We start from the raw sequence: 14,481 nt of genomic DNA, 5'->3' as shown, positions 1-14,481 counted from the left end.
AAGAAATTCGAAATTTTAATCATTACTCCAAAAACTTGTTAAAAACAAAATAAAAATTATGAATATTCCCCGAATGCTTTGAAACACCGCCATTAAAATGTTGAAGTTCGGAAATATATATTTTTACTTTATCGTTTTATCAACTACTTTATAAAAATTTACAAAATTGAATGTGTAATGTCCTCAGATACTTTTTTTAAATGATTTGAAGCAAAAATAGCAAAATATCAGAGTTAAACTTTAAAATATATTTTCTTAGAAAAAATTACTGAAAAATGCAATAACTTTTAAATAAAAAAAAATTTACAATATGAATTAAAACAAAAATTGAATGATTTGTTGGTAAAGAAGTGTGGAATTTCCGCTAATGTCAACAATTTTGAAATAATTTTACTTGGAAAAAGATAAGCTGAATATAATTTTTTTACATAATGTATCTTTTATTTAAAAATGCTATTTTTGCTTGCTAGTGTAGAGAAAAAAATTATTGAGCTGTCAAAATTTGAATTTTAATAAAATTTTCTGCAAAAAGTTTCGACAGCTCAATAGCAAATTTTAGCAATAAGTTATATGAAATATAAATAGCAACAAATTTTTGATAAAGAAATACAAATAAAAAAGCAATCAAAAAGATTTTTTGCTTAAAATCTTTTTCTTTGCTACGAAAACGATGTGGAAAATTAAAAAAAATGTCAATATGTATTACTAAAGGAGTTATTATACACATTTGTTGTGCGAATAATACTTACAAATATTAAACCGGGAACCGTAACCATTTGCTCTGAAGAAGATTAAATCGTACATTTAAAAACAAAATTAGTAGTTTTTGTGTCTTAAAAATGTAAAACAAAATATATTAAACTTAAAAATCGCGCACATCAAAAAATTGTTGCTAACTTAGCCTGCATTGAAAACTGCCTGAATGTTGGGATAGGGTAAACTGTTGCGCGATCTAATGCAAATTCAAAAATTAAAATTAAATTTTAATTGTAAATTTAAATACTTAAAATTTGAAACGCAAAAACATTAAAATCCCAAAAAAAAACTGTGCTTGACTTGAGCTTGAATACATGGAGCGTTTTGACGTACATAAATACTTGTAACTGTAAATTTTGCCACACTCTAAAGCTATCAAGTTATTTCTTGAGCCACTGCACGCTAAGCGCAATAATGACGAAATGTCAAAATAATAAAACACTTGAAATTTGTTCTCTAATCATAAGCGAACATTTGCTAAAATGTAAGGTAAGTGTGCTTACATAATTAATTTTAAATTAATATACTTAACTATAATGTCAATTAATTAGTATTTCTCTACAAAAGACAGCCAGAAGTTTTTCAAACCATAAAAAATACAATTAAAAATTCATTTTACAGAACCGGTTGGCAGGGTTTCACCGAAATTTCCCACTGTGCAAACGAGCAGCAGCTTTACGGCGAACGCGCAAGCGGGCGTCACGCTTCTATGCCCAGCGCAAGCCTACCCGGCGCCAATGTTTAGGTGGGCTTTAGTTGATTAGCTACGAGTATTAGTTGAATAACTTAATTTAGGTATTTACGTACATTTTAGCGTCAGACGCGCCCAAGCTGTCATTGCTAAGCGCGTTTAAAATCATTGTCGTGTGAGTACTCCACTTCAGCAATCAAAACAGTTTTCGTACCTTTGCTATTTTCTCTGACTGTAGATACTTATCGTTTGGTTATGTTTTATTGTTTTATTCTAGAACCCGTTGGTAGCGTTGGGCCGCGCCTACTTTCTGGTAATGATATAAAGGTTTTAATCACACCTGGTGGCAAACCTGTGACGCTACTTTGTCCCGCGCAAGCTTATCCGGTGCCAATTTTTCGGTAAGCGCATATACATACTAAAATCTTTCGGTTTTAATCTCTTGAAGTAGCGTTGGCCCTTTAACCCTAGAATTATTGCCTTCCCCGTCGAGTCGATAACGTGCTTGCTTTATGTATGAAAAAATAGGAATTTGATTTTAGGGTTAAACCTATTCCAACATCTGGGCTTTATTATTGAAAATCTCCGCCTGCTTTGCAGAAGAATTCATAACTTTTAATTGATCTCATGTAGAACCTGTTGGTAGCGTTGGTCCTCGCCTTACCTCCGGTGATGAGTCGCGTATTGTAAAAATTGATTCAGATAAAAGTGCTACACTGCTTTGTCCAGCTCAAGCCTATCCGGTGCCTTTATTTAGGTAAAATTTTGAAATTAATAATTTTAAATTGTATCAAGCCCCCGTTTTATCAAGTTATATTAAGTGGAATACAAATTTATAAATGTATACTATCTCCAGTTTACGTGTATCCCAACATCAGTTTCAAGCAACTTAAATCTTATAGAAATCGATGTTGGCAGTAATTAGCGCTTCCTTTACATTTTAGAACCTGTTGGCTCTGTAAGTCCCAAAATTTTCGCCAATGAAGAAAACATCAAAATCATACGCGTGCCATTGATGCATAGTGTGACCCTACTCTGTCCAGCTCAAGCATATCCAGTTCCAGTTTTTAGGTAGGAAAAAAAGTCTCGTCTTGAGCTAAAACTGTGTGCTTTTATAAGTGAATTCGCGGAGCTATGCCAACATTCAGCCGAATTTCAATTCAATCGCTCAGAGTTTTACCTTTAATGACAGGCATCTTTACATTTGTTTAGAGCCAGTTGGCAGCGTTAGTCCCAAAATGACTGCCGGTGATGATGCTATCAAAATACCAAAAGTAGCAAGCGGACAAAGCGCTACATTGATGTGCCCAGCGCAAGCATATCCGGTGCCATTGTTTAGGTAAAACAAATTTAGTTAAAAAAATATGCAGAAGAATTATTATTTTTTTTAAATGTGTATATCTTGAACAGCATTAATATTCTATCCCAACAAAACTTACAAGGCCTACTACTTAAGCTTTTCGCCGCTCTTCATTAATTCTATATTCTTTTATAATCTTAATCTAGAGCCTGTTGGTAGCGTGGCACCAAAATTGACCTCGGGTGATGATTCTCGTACCGTTAAAGTACATGGAGGACAAAGTGTAACGCTTTTGTGCCCAGCTCAAGCGTTTCCAGTGCCGCTTTTTAGGTAATATTTTCGTTACCTCATAAACTTGGCGTTACTTCAGCATGTTCCGATATCCAGGCAGTTTTCTGACTACAAAAATATTATTACACAAATACTCAATTATTTGTATATAATTTTTAGAACCTGTCGGCAGTGTTAGCCCCAAAATCAATGCTGGCGATGATTATAATCATTTAAAGTCGAAAGGCGGTCGTAGTTTAAGTTTACTTTGTCCAGCGCAAGCATATCCCACGCCAGTTTTCAGGTATTCCACTTCTGAATTATTGTGAAACTTACTTATTATTGACATTGAAATGATTTAACAATATTATCGAAAGTCGATAACTATCAACAGCGCTACTTCATGTTTATTGTGTATTCACACTTGAAAATCCAAGAGCAAAAGGCAGTTTTCAATTACTTTTTCTAAAATAACATTTTCTGCTGTTGAAGAATAGAAAGCCATTTCCTTTTTTCAATTTCTAGAACCAGTTGGCAGTGTTAGTCCAAAAATTAGCATCGGGGATGACCTGAAACATGTCAAGGGTAAAGAAAACCAAGGCTTAAGCCTGCTATGTCCGGCACAAGCATACCCACAACCAGCTTTTAGGTAACTACACTTTATAACAATTGAAAACTATTGGGGAAACGTTAAAATTCTCAATTTAATTTGTATGCAATATTTAGAAAATATAGCTTATAGCTTTTTTATGTTGCCGCTATATCCCAACATGCTTGCCAGTTTCATAAATTCCTATAATTTACTCACTCATTAAACGTTTTACAGAACCCGTTGGCAGCGTTGCCCCGAAAATAACATTTCTTGAACGTTTTAAAATGATGCAAATTGCTAGTGGCAGCAGCAGCGCTATTTTTTGTGCAGCACAATCATATCCAGTGCCTGTTTTTAGGTGGGTTAGCAAGAAGTAGTATAACTAATATTTTTGAATTCGATTAAAGCATACTCTCAGGCAGTTTGCCGCAGTTTTTAATCGCAACAATAGTTTATATTGCAGTAGAGCATACTTTCAGGCAGTTTTACCCATTTTCAAATTATTCAATCATTTTTGCTAATGTTTCTTATTCCCTCATTTGCAATCAGAGCCCGTTAGCAGTGTACGCCCCAAAGTACAACTGCAAGACAAACACCAATTTATCGATGTTGAATTGGGTCGCAATTATGCGCTACTCTGCCTCGCGCAATCCTATCCAATGCCGGCTTTTAGGTAAAAATTGCAATTTTCACAAATTTCATAACTTGAATTGTATCGAATTATTTAGCAAATTTTCCATTTCTCTATGTGCTTTGCTTCAACAACATTCAGGTGGTTTTCCGTATTATTGCATGCCAATATTTTCCCTTTTGCCTGTGTGTCAGTAAATGTTCACCGCCTCATTTTTCGCAGAACCGGTCGCTAGCGTCAAGCCCAAAATCAACGTGCAAGACAAATTACAGACACGCGAAATAGCAAGTGGCGTTGGAATCGCTTTACTCTGCCCGGCGCAATCATATCCAACGCCGGCCCATAGGTAGATAACGGTGTTTTTTTTCGAACTGTTTACTGAAATTGTTTGGTGGGAGGAGCCTGCAAATATGTAAAGACTTTTCTTGCGAACTTTCGCTTTACAAATTGTCAGGGGCTAGTATGTGAAGCTTTCCAAGCTGCTTTTGCATTTAAATTTCCCAACATTCTGGTAGAAAAATTGTGCGCATTTTCTCTATTTAGATTTCTTTTAATTTTTACTTTATATTTTAGAACCGATTGGCTCGGTGGCACCTAGGGTCAATATCGAAAGCGAACTAAATATTGCGCGCGCCAATTTAGGTGAAAGCTTTAGCTTGAAGTGTCCTGCACAATCGTATCCCATACCAGCCTACAGGTAGGCGAGGAAATTTCATAAACCTGCACTTAAAACTTAGTTTAGGTATGCAAAAAAATCGTAACTATTTTGGAATGTAGTACAAATTTATAACCGCACAAATGCCGAAATATCTCTCCCAACATTTTGGTCAGTTAAAAAACTCGTGTTCCTTTTTTGTAATTTGCTACTTATTCTTCTTTCCTTCGCAGAACCCATCGGCTCTGTGCGTCCCAAAGTTACTATGGAAAGCGAACTTTCAAGTGTTCGTACACATTTGGGCGAAAGTTTTAGTTTAAAGTGTCCAGCGCAGTCATATCCGATACCAGCCTATAGGTAGGCAATGAAAATATGTGATTTTCAAAAATTTACTTGTGCATCATTCAGGCAGTTCATATTTATTTTCGTTAAACTAATGGCCGTTTTTTCAAGTAGGCTTTAAAATGTATCTGCCCTTCAAACATATATTTTCAGGAACAAATTTGTGTTTAAAGGAAAGATACATTTTAAAACCTACTTGAAAACGGCCCTAGGAAGTTTGTTAACTGTTAGTTTTTTTCCAAACAAAAAATATAGAACCCGTTGGCAGTGTTCCGCCAAAAATGAATCTTCTCGAAAAAGTACGCACTATGCAAGTGAGTCAGGGAGCTATCTATGCTATGCAATGTCCTGGACAAGCTTTTCCAGTACCAATTGTGAGGTATGATGCTGGAATTACTATGAAAAATTAATTTCTGAAAAAATTTGATTAGCGTTTTTTTGCTGCAGCAATGAATCATGGCTAAAACTGTTTTCTCTAACGATTGCATACTGGGCTCTTTATTTAATGCTAAGAAGTCGGAATGTATTCTAATAAAAAAAAATTCGAGATTTTTTTTTTCTAATTTTTGAAGAATGCCAACATGTTCCTCAATATTCAGGCAATTTTCCTTCAAAGGGTTTTACACTTTATTTTATTAAAAGCTTTCTTTTTATGTTTATAGAACCACTGGGCTCTGTAGCACCAAAAATACTTGACATAAATGATAAATTCCTCTTAATGCAAGTCAAATTGGGTCATAGCTTCTCAATGCAGTGTCCTTGCCAAGCTTTTCCTGTACCAATTGTGAGGTATTATGATGGAATTATTATGAAAAATTAATTAAAAAAAAATTTGATTCGATGTTTCTGCTACACCAATTAATTATGATTAAATATGTTTTCTCTTACGATGTCATACCTTAAGGGCTCTGGACAGTTTTTTATTAGAGATTTTTTTTTTAATTAAAAGACCAGCATGTTTCTCAATATTCAGGCAATATTCCTTCAAGAAAATTCACACTTTATTTTATTAACCCATTTTTTGTGTTTTTTTTTAGAACCACTGGGCTCTGTACCACCAAAAATACTTAACATACATGATAAATTCCTTTTGATGCAAGTTCAATTGGGTCCTAGTTTCTCAATGCAATGTCCTTGCCAAGCTTTTCCTGTACCAATTATGAGGTGCGTGTATATTATGAAAAAAAATTTTCTAAAAAACTTGGAGTAATTCGTGGCATTTTTTGGAATTTGTGTGGAAAAATTTAGAAAAAGCAACATTTCCTCAAAATACAGGCAATTTTCTTTCTGGAAATTACAGTTTACATATCAAAAAAATTGTTGTTGTATATTTTTTAGAACCTCTGGGCTCGGTACCACCAAAAATACTTAACATAAAAGATAAATTCATTGTAATGCAAGTCAGATTGAGTCACAGCTTCTCAATGCAGTGTCCCGGACAAGCCTATCCCGTGCCGATTGTAAGGTAGCCGCAAGTCAATGTCATAGGTGCTACAAAATTCAAAAATCTTGACATTTAGTTTGGTTTTGAGAGGCCTGATTGCATTTTATAATAGCAAATCAAGTTTGCATCCCGACATTCAAGCTGTTTTATTTCTGCTTAATGTTTTTTCTTGGTATTTTTTTAATCTACATATTTTTTTATATAGAACCTGTCGGCTCGGTAGCACCAAAAGTAACAAGTTTACATGATAAATTTCAAGTTCTGCAAGTAAAAATGGGACAAGAGTACTCCATGCAATGCCCGGGACAAGCATATCCGGTGCCAATTGTAAGGTATTTAGGGGCAAATCTATCCATTTTAAACAGTATAGTAATTTCAGCGAAGGACTTAGAAGAAATATAGTACACGATAAAAATTTAAAAGATATGCGCTCTAGACCTTGAAATTACTATTTATTTGAAAAAAGGGCTGGCTGCTTTCATTAGCGCTTTTTAAAGCACCAATTTATGGTATAGTTGTCTTTATAATACTATAACCTTAATGCATTATTTGCAATGAGATTCCCAATTACCATCATGGTTTTAAATAATCGTAAAGCTATTATTTATATGATATCCTAATGAGTTCTATTCCATAAACGTTAATCCGAAGCATGCGCGTAATATGTTAGTTTCCATCATTCAAGCAGTTTTTCCTCATCTTACAAACACAAAGCGCAGAAGCCTTTAATTTTCTCTACATTTTAGAACCCATCGGCTCAGTACCACCAAAAGTTAGCAGCTTACATGATAAATTCCAATTTATACAAGTGAAAAGTGGCCAAGAGTATGCTATGCAATGTCCCGGCCAGGCATATCCGGTGCCAATAGTAAGGTGCGTCTAAGTTAGAAACTTTCAAAAAAAAAAACAAGACAACTCATGCCCGAATTCCAACATTCAGACTAGCATTTCATACATTTTTTCCGCCGAAAAATCCTCGGCGAGACTAATCAAACCCTATACATGTTTGGTTCCTGAATCAAAGCAAAGTATGAATTCGAAAATTTACCAACATTTTCTTTCAAAACTCGAAAATTTTTTAGTTTGGTTTTTTATATCCGATTTTTTGAGCTTAGAAAACGAGTTACGGTTTACATTTTAACTTCAGCTTAAGATCCAGCGACCAAACGTTTATGACATTTGACCAGCCTTGCCGGACAACCTTGTTTTGTGACACTGTATTATGAATAAATTTCTTTCGCCAGAACCCGTCGCTAGTGTTGCACCCAAAGTGGATACCCGTGATGAGTTTACTTTCGCTCGCACACGCTTACACACGGATAAAGCGTTGATATGTCCGGCGCAATCATATCCGGTGCCAGCTTTTAGGTACAGTTCGAAGGTCATGATCGATTTTTACACCTTTCAATTTTAAATGGCGGCAAATTCCTATACGCAACGCTTTTCTGTATACCCCTTACTCCTTGATTTCGCGTTACTTAAGCTTATTTCAACCAACATTCAGGCGTTTTCCATCTTTTATGTAAATTAAAATATATGTAGATCTTTTTAATATTTTTCCTAATTATCCCAGAACCGGTTGGCAGTGTTGCACCGAAGGTCGATATTAAAGATGAGATAAATTATGCACGCACCGAAGTTGGCCGTAGGTTCGCTTTAATTTGTCCAGCGCAATCATATCCGGTGCCAATTTATAGGTAAAGATTTTTTTTTTAGGAAAAATTGTAATCGAAATTCGTAAAAGCAAACACATTAATGCTGGTTCTTCTCTAACAAAATTTTTTTGGCGAATTACGTAATTCGAAGGGTAATTGGAAAGCGTGTAACGCATAAGAGAGCGAATTACCGGCTGGCTGGAGTTTCTTCATTCATTTGCGCTCCTTCAATACGTTCCGCAAAACATTCAGGAGTTTTCAAATGTTTTTTATTTTAGCTTTTCTAAATTACTATCATATTTCACCACTTTTCAGAGCCCGTTGGTAGTGTGGCCCCTAAAGTGGATCCCAACGATCGCATTAAATGGGTTGACAAACCAGTTGGCAAATCCTTAAATTTGCTTTGTCCCTCGCAATCATACCCAGAACCGGTTTATAGGTAAGGCTTCGCTTATACAGTATTCCATTTTAAACGGAGAAATTATATGTAGTACACCGGGAAATTGAGATCGTATTTTTAAAGATAGATCTCTCTTAGAACCCTTCAACTAATTCACATTTATCGTCCGGCTTCCCAACATAATGGCGGTTATGTTTATAAGCATGTAGTTTCAGAATTTGTTAACATTATTCATTGCTATTTTACAGAACCTGTCGGTAGCGTTGCGCCAAAAGTCGACGTCAAAGATCGCATCAATTGGCTGGATAAGCCGCAGGGCAGAGCCTTCAGTTTATTATGCCCGGCGCAATCTTATCCGATGCCCGCTTATAGGTGCGTAGTTTGAAAATATATCGGTTATAGATGTTGAAACAGGCAGTTTTCAATGTTTATTTCCATTATTCTAAAACTTACTCATATAAATAAGTTAATATTAATTGCTTTGAAGCCTAACTATTTCGCAATGACTTTTCAGAACCTGTCGGCTCAGTAGCGCCCAACGTGAATATGCATGATAAAATGGATTTTGGCATTCGAAAGTCCAATACTTCGCTGAGTTTACTTTGTCCAGCACAAGGCTATCCAATGCCAGCTTTTAAGTAAATTTTTTAAATCAAAAAGTTATTTTATTTTTTATTTAAGGGCCATAGAGTCTGTTATATTCACCCAACAACTGCAGGCAGTTTTTACTGATACATGTTTGTACTCATATTAAGAAAAAATCTCTCCAATTTGTTGAAAAAATAATTAAATGTTTCAGAACCTGTTAGCTCTGTGGCTCCCAAAGTTGATATCAATGACAAAGTTAAAGTCGCTTTTAAAAGGCAAACTGCTTCATTGAGTTTGATTTGTCCAGCGCAGGCCTACCCAATGCCAGCATTTAGGTAGGCATGAAATTATATGTAAATATTTCAAGGTATTGTTAGATTACAGGCTCATATTTCTTACTCTCTAAGAGTCAACTTCGAGCCCATCCAACATTCAAGGTTTTCTGTGCTATAGAATTTGTATCGGTTTTTATATTTTACCGCAACGATCAGTTGTTTATTTATTTACTGAATCTTTCAGAACCTGTTGGGTCCGTTGCGCCCAAAGTGGAAATGAACGATAAATTAAGTTTCGCTCTGCGACAAGCCAATGCCTCGCTATGTTTACTATGTCCTGCGCAAGGTTATCCAATGCCGGCCTTTAGGTGAATATTTTTTGTTAAAATCTCGAATACAATTTCTTGGTTTCGTTAGCGTTGATGCGGGTGACTTAGAAGCTTTGATTCTGTGTGCAGCCGCTAATATTTTTGAAACCTACTAGTTTTATAGTTCTACGAACCTCTCGTTTGTAAGTTCTAAGTTTATAGCCCAACATTCAGCTGTCTAAAAGTCAAACTAGCTTTTATACTCAATTTTAAGGTGTTGTATTTTGCTTCTCTTGAATATGTATTTCAGAACCTGTTGGCTCCGTCCCACCTAAAGTGGAGATAAAAGATAAAGTCGGTATATTTTTAGGAAAAGAAAACAAGTCGCTTGCTTTGCTATGTCCTGCTCAATCTTATCCGGTGCCAGCTTACAGGTAAAATGACATAATTAGTCTGTTCCAATACGAGTCCAGCTAAGGATTTAGTCAGAACTTACAGGAAGTCGTTCCTATAGACAAAAAAACCTGTAACTGGAAACACTTCTGAGAGAGTAACTGAGCAACTCTTCCTAGTCAAAGAAAACGCGATGAAAGCAAATAACCTTAAATTTGTTAAAAAATGGAAGTAAATAACGAAATATTTGCGTTAATTGTATAGATCTTAATAATTATTTAGTGATATTTCTACCAAATGAGTGTTGTACCAATGACATGTACACAAACCGACTGACGTTTTTGCAGGAAAAAATGATTTTTTGAATTGCCGTGCACTTCTGCATCCATTCTCCTTTTACTCTCAATTGAGAGAGTAAAATTGTAGTTTGACTGTTCCACAGGTTTTAGTCCACAGTTCAAAGGAACAGACTAAATATCGAAACTTTCTCAAAACTCATATTTCTGCGCAGATCAGCGGAGTCAATTTGTTACTAAATAAAAGTTTTAAAATCAAAAAATTAAAAAGTAGAAAAATAAATAACCCGAAAATATTTTTTTTTGCAATCTTCCTTTGATACGGACTTATATAGTATGTATGTATGTCATTTTCTTCGGAATTGTTTATTTACTTTCATGCAAATCGATATTTCTTTAATTTTCGATCTGACGCCTCTACTAAATCCAGTTTCGTACTTTCCAGTTGCCCAACATTCAGGCCTTTTCTGCGCCGCATAAGTGCTTAACTAACTATTTTCTGAATTGGAAATCACTTATCAAATTTTCAGAACCCGTTGGCAGTGTTGCTCCAAAAGTCAATAAAAACGATGAATTTAGTCACGATCGAGTGGCTGAAAATCTAACAGTTGCTTTGAAATGTCCAGCACAATCATATCCGGTGCCGATTTATAGGTCGGTTTGTATGACATTTTTTTATACAGTAAAACGAAAGAGAAATGCGTAGTTAATTACAAAGTCTGGAAAAATGAAAACACGTTAAATGTATTAAATTAATTTTAACCTCAAAATGAGTACATAATCTCAAAAAATCTCAAGCCATCATTCAGACACTTTTCGAGCTACTAAAATTCTCAAATCAACAATCAAATGTTTAGTTTCACAGAATTCGCACAAAATTTCACAAAAATTTGTATGTAAAATAGCATACAAATTTTTGTAGAACCCATTGGCAGCGTTGCACCGCACGTTAACCGCAAAGACGAAATAAACTACGATCGCATACGGATTAATCGCACTATTGCCATACAATGTCCGGCACAATCATATCCAGTGCCTGCTTACAGGTACGAACTGGTGGCAAGAAAAATAAGGAATTTTTTATTTTTTAAATACATATATACACTGCCGAAAGAAAGTATTGGCACAAGGAATTCTTCGCAATATATGCAACAATTTTTACTCTAATATTTTTCGTCTAATTTTTTTATAAAAAATTGGCTCGTTATATAACAAAAAACATAAAAATATAATTTCTAATTTTTGCGCAAAACTCGCGAAAATGATTCAAAAAATTTCATGCAGATTTTCAACTTTTTGATTAAATTTTTTGGAATTTTTGTAGGTTATACAGTTTTTAGCCAATTAAATTCTAGTTTAAAAATGCAAGTTTGAAGTTATTCAAAAATTGCGTTGATTTTTTGAGGATTTTTTTGTTGAAGGTATTTGGCATTTTTTCCATACAAAGTATTTTCCAACATTTTTTTGCTTGAAAGAAACTGCGTGAAAAAATTTGCCAAAAATCAACGGTTCGTCCCAGCTACTTCAAACTTGCTCTTTATTTATTGGACTGCAAACCTGCATGCTCAATAAAATTCTAAAAAATGTGATTAAAAAGTTTAAAATTTGCATGGAAATTTATCGAATTTTTCCGAGCTTTGCAAAAAAGTTTAGAAAATATATTTTTATTTTTTTTTGTTGTAGTATGACCATATTTTTATAAAACATTGATTTGGATTCTTCCCAACATTCTGTGGCGGTTCGATATCTTTGTTTTCTTTTAAAATAACTTAATTTTTTTTTGTATTATCTTCGAATTAGAGCCCGTGGGCAGTGTGGCGCCACACGTCAATAAAAAGGACGGCTATAATCATGATAGCATCGAAGAAAATCGTAGCCTTGCCATTATGTGTCCAGCACAAGCCTATCCTGTGCCGATTTATAGGTAAATAGGCACAAATTTAACTTAAAATCTCTTTAAATTAATACACTTTTATATTATACTTAAAAAAATTACTCCTACGGTTTCGACAGTTCTCTTTTTTGGACTGCGACTGAAGTGTCAAACAAGGGAGAAAATATTTAAAATCGCATTGAAAAAATTTTTTGGAGTCAAACTTTTTGTATTGTTTGACACTAAAATCAGCTACAAAAAGAGAGCTAAAATTATTTGTCACTTCTACCTCCCTGAATATACATATCTTGTGCCAGGTTTCCACTAAGCACTAAATCACGCAAATTTTAATGACAAAGTTTGGCGTTGAAAAAACCCGTGCCGTTACGTTACGAAAAAATTGTCATTAAATTCGTTTCCACATGGCATTTTTTAAATGGCGCAAATTTTTCGTCATTTCAGTGCCTAGTAGAAATTAGGCATTATTCATAAAAACATTTTCACAAAAATTTTCGATTTATAAAGCTTTTTTTTTATTAATAATATCAATAAACTTTTAAAGCTTCCTTTAAAACTATTTTTTTTTTTCTTATAAATAGCAATTGACAGTCAATTGAAGTTAGAAAAAAAGAACATGGCAGTAGTAGCATCTCCTTTAGTTAGAAAACAACTTTGCCGATAACTAAAAGTGTATTTGCAATATACGAGCACATAAAACACCCAACATTCAGACAGCAGTCCAATTCACCCCCAAGAATATCAAACTTCTAATTACATACCTGCCAAAAACTATTGAAATTCTTCATGTCATAGAACCACTCGGCAGCGTTGCACCAAAAGTTAGCATTGCCGCACAACTTCAAAATGCTGCTGTCGAAAATCATTCAAGCGTCGCGCTCTTTTGTCCAGCTCAATCGTTTCCGGTACCAGCTTACAGGTATTTATTTAAAAGTACCTCGTCTTCTACTATTTTACAAACATTTACGACAATTTAAGTAATCGCCCTTCAGTCAATCAATTGACTCTACAAAAGTTGTGTAGTGGCAAAAAGTTTTCTAAGCGCTTAATAGTTTGTGTTGGCGGGTACACTTTTGAACCGCATTAATTATTCATGGCAGTTTTTAACTAACCTTGTTTGCTTGTTTGTTGTTAGTTTCATAGCATTTCGTAAAATTGATTTATGCAACCTTTTATTGTAGAACCTGTTGGCAGTGTTGCACCGAAAATAAGCGTCGGTGATAGGCGTAAAGATGCTGAGGCGCGCGTTAATACGTCGCTGAGCATATTTTGCCCGGCACAATCGTATCCGATGCCGGCTTTTAGGTAATGATGCGGTTATAATTTAAAAGTGAACGATATGTATGAAATTAAAGTGAACATTTTTGTATTCATTTTAAAAACTAATTGAGTCAATTTTCGTGTCAAAAAAGTATATCTTTTACTATTAAAATCATATTCGATTAGCTAATTGCTTTTGATATCCCAAATTCACGCAGTTCCCTTTTTTTAGGATGTTTGATGTACATACAAATCTTTTTCAAAATTTTTTCAGAACCTGTCGGCAGTGTTCCACCAAAAATTAATCTCATCAACCGCCGCAATGATGCTGAGGCGTGTGTTGGTGATACCTTAAGCATATTTTGTCCAGCACAATCCTATCCTTTCACTTTTCGATTTATTTTTACAATCAGCAGTTTTTCTGTAAGCATCTAAAGCATCTCGCATTTCTCTCCTCTTCTTTTCATAATCGTTAGGGTTATCAGTATTATCAGTGGTTATCTTAGTTTCACCTGTTATCTATATAGCCATCGTTATCGATAGCAATTTAATTATTATCGATAGCAGTTTCATCGATGCCCTGAACAAACTTCTTTTTGTCGTTATCGATAAGATAATACAAGTGATTCTCATCTGATCTTGATCATGATCATGAATTTCATAAGTATCGAAAGAGTCGATATATTGTTATCGATTTTTTTTTTGATTTCGGTGTCATTGAAACTATTAAGGGC

General features: G+C 34.5%; 1 protein-coding gene across 50 annotated transcripts in view; it reads left to right on the top strand.

Moving 5' to 3' along the window:
• Positions 1-14,481, top strand: part of LOC118744535 (Down syndrome cell adhesion molecule-like protein Dscam2) — a 170,518-nt gene that overhangs the window by 84,315 nt on the left and 71,722 nt on the right. For 20 of the 50 annotated variants that reach the window (XM_036477637.1, XM_036477605.1, XM_036477614.1 and 17 more), the window contains exon 6: positions 5,900-6,026. The exons of 12 other annotated variants lie outside the window; for them this stretch is intronic. In XM_036477637.1, coding sequence (XP_036333530.1) covers positions 5,900-6,026 — 127 coding nt within the window. Of the gene's footprint in view, positions 1-1,377; positions 1,502-2,953; positions 3,078-4,158; positions 4,283-5,899; positions 6,027-7,925; positions 8,050-8,984; positions 9,109-9,843; positions 9,968-11,518; positions 11,643-12,396; positions 12,521-13,282; positions 13,407-14,481 lie in introns of all 50 variants that reach the window. 18 more of the 50 variants (XM_036477645.1, XM_036477631.1, XM_036477629.1 and 15 more) reach the window with 9 other exon arrangements.

This window comes from Rhagoletis pomonella, unplaced genomic scaffold, assembly GCF_013731165.1.
Source record: "Rhagoletis pomonella isolate Grant_MI unplaced genomic scaffold, Rhpom_1.0 Rhpom_scaffold_00008, whole genome shotgun sequence".
NCBI classification, from domain to species: Eukaryota; Metazoa; Arthropoda; class Insecta; order Diptera; family Tephritidae; genus Rhagoletis; species Rhagoletis pomonella.
Note: the sequence above shows the minus strand (reverse complement) of the source record. Positions and strands in the feature narration are given on the sequence as shown.